The 6615-nt window shown below is 47.5% G+C and overlaps 1 protein-coding gene across 1 annotated transcript; it reads right to left on the bottom strand.

The window, feature by feature from the left end:
• Positions 1–262: 262 nt before the first annotated feature.
• On the bottom strand, positions 263–3624 carry LOC126672383 (uncharacterized). The gene is made up of 3 exons (XM_050366333.1): positions 3563–3624; positions 3294–3403; positions 263–3204 (listed from the first exon to the last, which is right to left on the bottom strand). The coding sequence occupies exons 1-3, from the start codon at positions 3622–3624 to the stop codon at positions 263–265; spliced, it is 3114 nt and encodes a 1037-aa protein (XP_050222290.1).
• Between the last annotated feature and the right edge of the window lie 2991 nt (positions 3625–6615).

Below are 6615 nucleotides of genomic sequence, written 5' to 3'. Positions count from 1 at the left end.
TTCTGATGAGCGACCCAAATTTCTGGCATTTATCGCACTTCGTGACCATTTCTTCAGCGTCTTTTTTCATCGTGGGCCAATAAAATCCCTGTAACATTGATTTTCTGTATAGAATTACTGCGCCCTCATGAGCTCCACATTCTCCTTCATGGATTTCCCGAAGGACGTAGCTTCCTTCTTCTAATGATATGCATTTAGACCATGGGTGTGTGACTGAGGTCCGGTACAGTGCTCCCTCTATTAGTGAGTAAACGGAGGAAATTCAAACTAGCTTAGCCGCTTCGGTACGTCCTTCAGGTAGGACTCCGTCCGCTAAATATGCCACTATGGGTTGCATCCATGGATCAAGGACTGCGACTGGCAACACCTGCTGCTCCTCTACTGTTGGTGTTAACCGCTCCTCCTTCATTTGGAGTGATACGTATAGCTGGCTTTTCACCGCGGCTGCCTTGGCTATTGCATCTGCTCTGGTGTTCTCTTCTCTGGGGATGGGTATGATTTCCCATTGTCCTCCGTTCTTTTCGATCTTCTTGAGTTGTTCCTTTGCTCTTGCCATGTATTTCGCCATGTTTTGGTCCTTGGTCTGGAATTGTCCCAGCACCTGGCTAGTGACTAGTTGGGAATCACTGTGGATTTTTAACTTTTCCGCCTTTACTTCAATTGCGATTTCGAGTCCTGTTAAGAGGGCCTCATATTCTGCTACATTGTTAGCATATGGCAGAAATATTTGCCTGAGAAATGAATAAAACATATTTGTACCTGCCACATTGTTGGTAGCCTTGAAGCTTAGGTGTACTGCATACTCAATTGCGATTTTGTGAGGTCCTAATAGGACTACACCTGCTCCAGCTCCTTGGTCACTGGAGGCTCCGTCTACGAATAGGTTCCATGTCAACTCCTCGGTTGCTGAGTCACACGGTTTCTCTGTCATCTCTGCCACGAAATCCGCGAGTGCCTGGGCTTTCAAGGTGGTCCTTGGTTCGTACCTGATGTCGTGCTCTCCCAGTTGTACCGACCAACTGACAAATCGTCCTGAAGTCTCAGGTCGGTACAATGCTTTCCTCAAAGGCTGGTTTGTGCGCACTATGACTGTGTGTCCTTGGAAATACGGTTTGAGCTTTTTGGTGGTTATGACGACGGCAAGTGCAAGTTTGTCTATGGTTGGGTAATTGAGCTCTACCCCTTTTAGCGTTCTGCTTATGTAGTATATCGGCCGTTGCTCCTCCTCTTCCTCCCGTACTAGTACTGAGGCGATAGTCTCTCTCCCTACCGATAAGTACAGGTACAGGTTCTCCCCGGCTACGGGCCTACTCAGTAGGGGCGGGTTAGTCAAGAATGACTTCAATTCTTCGAATGCGACTTGGCAATCCTCATCCCATTTGAATTTCTTCATGTTCCGGAGTTGTTTGAAAAACGGCAGGCATTTTTTGGCTGAGGAAGAAATGAAACGTCCCAGTGCCGTGACTCTGCCATTCAGCTTCTGTACGTCCCTCACGCTCTGGGGGGCCTTCATATCTATCACTGCTTGGATCTTTTCTGGGTTTGCTTCTATTCCTCGTTGGCTGATCAGATAGCCTAGGAATTTCCCTGCTTTAACACCGAAAGCACATTTTGCCGGGTTGAGTTTCATTCCGAACTTATTCAGGACTTTGAAGGTTTCTTCTAAGTCCTGGGCATGTTCCTCTGCTGTTAGGCTTTTCACAATTATGTCATCCACGTAGGCCTCTACCTTCCTCCCCAGCTGGTCTTGGAACATAAAGTTGACCAGACGTTGATAGGTGGCTCCTGCGTTCTTTAATCCAAACGGCATGACTTTGTAACAGTACGTCCCTCGGTCTGTGACGAATGAAGTTTTCTCTTGATCCTTCTCCTCCATCGGTATTTGATGATACCCTTGCGCTGCGTCTACTAAGCTATATAGGAGATAGCAGGCTGTTGAGTCCATTAACTGGTCTATGTTGGGGAGCAGGTAGCTGTCCTTTGGGCAAGCCTTGTTCAAGTCTGTGAAATCGACACACATCCTGTACTTCCCGTTTGCCTTCTTTACTAGGACGACGTTTGCCACCCATTCAGGGTAGAAAACTTCGCGGATAAAATCTGCTGCCTCCAATATGTTTACTTCGTCTGCGATTATCTTCTGCCTCTCCTCAGTGAATCTCCTCTTCTTTTGGACTTTGGGTACGCTCCCTGGGATCACGTTCAGCTTGTGCGACGCTACTTTGGGATCGATTCCCACGATCTCCGTTGGTTCAGTGGCAAAAGACTCCACGTTCTTTTTCAGTATCTCTGTTATTTCCTGTGCTACCTTTTCTGGTACATCTGTGCCTACTTTGACCATCTTGGTCTCAGTTAGGTGAAGTTCTTTCATGACGCCTACTGGTTCTACTCCTTGTGACTCCTCCTCTTCTACTGCGTCTCCTGGGAACGCCTCAATAGTCAAACTCTCATCTTCCTTTGTTGTTACCAAGCAGCATTCCTTGGCCATCTCCTGGTCTCCTCTGACCACTACTATCCCAGATGACGTTGGCATTTTCAGGGTCAGCAGCCTGATGCTAGTCACTTCTCCCGACTGGTATAAGAATGGTCTACCCAGTATGCTGTTGTAGGCCAGTGGAAGGTCTACTACATTAAACTGAGCATGCATCTTTTTGACTGGCCCTTCACTTCTATTTCCCAACTCTACATATAAACTTACTGTTCCTTCCGGACGTATTGGTGCTCCTCCCAGGCCTACTAGTGGGACTGAGGACTTCCGCAGGTCTGTTGCTGAGCCTTTCATCTCTTTGAATGCCTCCAAGGTTAATAAGTTCACAGAACTGCCTTCATCTACCAGTATCCGTTTTACTAGGTGATTTCTGATTATGGCTTCTATCACCAACGCGTCATTGTGTGGTCCCTTCACATGATGTCCATCGTCTGGTCCCAACGATATCTCTAGGATTACTTCTCTTTCAATTGCGAACACCGTGGCCGACCCTCTTCTGTTCCTTTTCTTTTTCTGATTATTGCTGTAGGGCTCTCCTCCTTCTATCACGTTTACTACGCCTGCGACCTCTTTCTGCTTCTTGTTTTGTTCCTCCTTTTCTGTTGACTCCCCTTTTCTTTTGTCTCCGGGTCTGTCGTTGACAAACTTCTTCAAGAGTCCAGACTGGATTAGTTGCTCTATTTCTCTTTTGAGGTCCCAATATCTGTCCGTGTCGTGGCCTGATGGATAAAGGACCAGAACAAGGGACAAGACTCACTACAACGGCCCTGAATATGGACCCAGAGACTGATCTATTCAGGTCCCTGACCCAGTACGCAGCTATAACAGCTGAAGATATCAAGATAACACCGAAATCCCTTAAGATCAGGGATAGAGGCGAATCTCAAAGAGATAACTGAGACTAATAGAGAAACAATCCTATTAGGATACAAAGACTATGCAATATATATATAGACGAAGCCTAAGCCAGGTAACTCTCATATTCACTTCTCATCATTACTCTCACTGAGACCTCATCAGAGACTGACTTAGGCATCGGAGGGTGTTCGAGCCAACACCGGCTCGAATCTTTCTGACCTGTTGATCTTAGCAGGTGGGAGCTCAGCGACAATAGTGACAAAGACGATCATCAAAACCATCATTTGGCGCCGTCTGTGGGAACGACATTCGTTTCTAATATAAGTTTTAATCTTGGTTTTGAAGACGGAATGGATGGAAGAGAAGAACCACCACCGCCGGGAGTGGTCGTGACAACAGCAGGCTTACCAGCAAGCGGTGGTCCGATCATCCCACCCCTGATACCCGAAGGAGGAATCAGAATTAACGTTCCGATCTCCAGTGGGACCGTACCAGCAACCACGGGAGTCGCGTACGACATCACACCACCACCCATGATGAGAAACGTTCAGGGCATACACCCACTGAGGAACACAACCTCGCCGTGGGGATATTATACTCCACAATACCAGCCACATATGACCTACCAGCAACAGGCAGGAGGATGGTATCCAGGTTACTATCCGTGGAGTCAACCTAACCAACCAGGGTATCCGCGACCCGTCCAGCCTATTCCCTTCCCGTCCCTAGACACAGAAGGAACAGTGATGTCAACGGCGCAGATACCCCCATACGTACCACAGGGGGTGCCTATGCCACCCCTCTATCATGAGGCAGTAATGAAGAGCATCAATGACTTCCAGGACCACCTGATAGGACTGGCAAGAGATCAGGAAAAATTCGCAGAAAAGCAAAACCAGGGAGTTGACGTAGAGACCAGACGTAGAGAGGATCCCCCAGTCACTAAGGCAAAAGAAAGAGGAAACGCACCGAGAAGAGGACAATCGGAGCCCGTACTACAAAAGGAGAAGGAGGGGCTAGACAAGGGACCAGGAGCAGTTCCGCTCCTGGGAGATAAGACAACCCAGGAGAAGGTCGCAGAAGCAGCGGTGCGGAATAACGGTCGAATTCATGTAATTGAAGACGATAAATCAAAAGGAACCAAGATGCCAGGGAAGCACAGCAAGGACGCAGAAAGCCATTCATCCAACAAGAGGAGGGGAGCGGACGAAAGGAGCAACATTGACGAGAAAATTAAGAACGCCATGAAGAAATATCAAAAGGAAGGCAAGGGAGCAGAGGAGGAGCGAGAGGACGAAGACTCCCCACTCAACTCAGAGATACAGTCGGTAAGGTTCCCTTCAAGGTTTAAATTACCAACTTTTGAGCCTTTTGATGGAACAGGAGATCCGAAAAGCCACATCTCGAAGTTCAAGACGATCATGATGCTACAAGATGTGACTGATCCCATGCTCTGTAGAGTGTTCCCTGCGACGTTAAAAGCATCGGCGCAAAAATGGTACTCATGTCTCAAGGCAGTGTCAATAAGTTCTTTCTCCGACTTAGCATCAACATTCAAAGCAAGGTTCAGAACAAATATCCCCATGCAGAAGAGTTCCAGCGACTTGAGGAAGTGCAAGCAAGGAGAGCAGGAGACCCTCAAAAATTTCCTAGAAAGATTCAACAAGGAAGCAGTGCAAATCGAAAACCTGAACCATGACACAGCCATCGAAGCAATGAAAATGGGAACAAAGTTTGAAGAACTCCGTGACAAGATCCTGATGAAAAAGCCGACCACCTTTCAAGACTTAATGCTGATCGCTCATAAATATGTGGAACTAGACGAAGCCCGAAGAACCCTCACGAAACAACATGAGCACACCAAGCAGGATAGTTCCAGATATCGAGGGAAGAAGGAGGAAGAACGGCCACAGACTCAGCGATATGGCGCAAGGCACAGACCCTACGATTTCACCCCGTTGAATAAAGCCCCAGTATACATACTCAGCTGGATGAAACAGAACCGAGTGATGTTCAACACACCCCGGAAGATGGATCTGGACATCCAGAGAGACAAGAGCAAATACTGTCGCTTCCATGAGGGCTATGGCCACGACACGGACAGATGTTGGGACCTCAATAGAGAAATAGAGCAGCTAATCCAGTCTGGACTCTTGAAGAAGTTTGTCAACGACAGACCCGGAGACAAAAGAAAAGGGGACTCAACAGAAAAGGAGGAACAAAACAAGAAGCAGAAAGAGGTCGCAGGCGTAGTAAACTTGATAGAAGGAGGAGAGCCCTACAACAATAATCAGAAAAAGAAAAGAAACAGAAGAGGGTCGGCCACGGTGGTCGCAATTGAAAGAGAAGTAATCCCAGAGATATCGTTCGGACCAGACGATGGACATCATGTGAAGGGACAACACAATGACGCGTTGGTGATAGAAGCCATAATCAGAAATCACCTAGTAAAACGGATACTGGTAGATGAAGGCAGTTCTGTGAACTTATTAACCTTGGAGGCATTCAAAGAAATGAAAGGCTCAGCAACAGACCTGCGGAAGTCCTCAGTCCCACTAGTAGGCCTGGGAGGAGCACCAATACGTCTGGAAGGAACAGTAAGTTTATATGTAGAGTTGGGAAACAGAAGTGAAGGGCCAGTCAAAAAGATGCATGCTCTGTTTAATGTAGTAGACCTTCCACTGGCCTACAACAGCATACTGGGCAGACCATTCTTATACCAATCGGGAGCAGTGACTAGCATCAGGCTGCTGACCCTGAAAATGCCAACGTCATCTGGGATAGTAGTGGTCAGAGGAGACCAGGAGATGGCCAAGGAATGCTGCTTGGTAACAACAAAGAAAGATGAGAGTTTGACTATTGAGGCGTTCCCAGGAGACGCAGTAGAAGAGGAGGAGTCACAAGGAGCAGAACCAGTAGGCGTCATGAAAGAACTTCACTTAACTGAGACCAAGATGGTCAAAGTAGGCACAGATGTACCAGAAAAGGTAGCACACGAAATAACAGAGATACTGAAAAAGAACGTGGAGTCTTTTGCCACTGAACCAACGGAGATCGTGGGAATCGATCCCAAAGTAGCGTCGCACAAGCTGAACGTGATCCCAGGGAGCATACCCAAAGTCCAATAGAAGAGGAGATTCACTGAGGAGAGGCAGAAGATAATCGCAGACGAAGTAAACATATTGGAGGCAGCAGATTTTATCCGCGAAGTTTTCTACCCTGAATGGGTGGCAAACGTCGTCCTAGTAAAGAAGGCAAACGGGAAGTACAGG

Source organism: Mercurialis annua, linkage group LG3 (genome assembly GCF_937616625.2).
Source record: "Mercurialis annua linkage group LG3, ddMerAnnu1.2, whole genome shotgun sequence".
Classification (NCBI taxonomy): Eukaryota; Viridiplantae; Streptophyta; class Magnoliopsida; order Malpighiales; family Euphorbiaceae; genus Mercurialis; species Mercurialis annua.
This window is presented reverse-complemented; position numbering and strand designations above follow the sequence as displayed.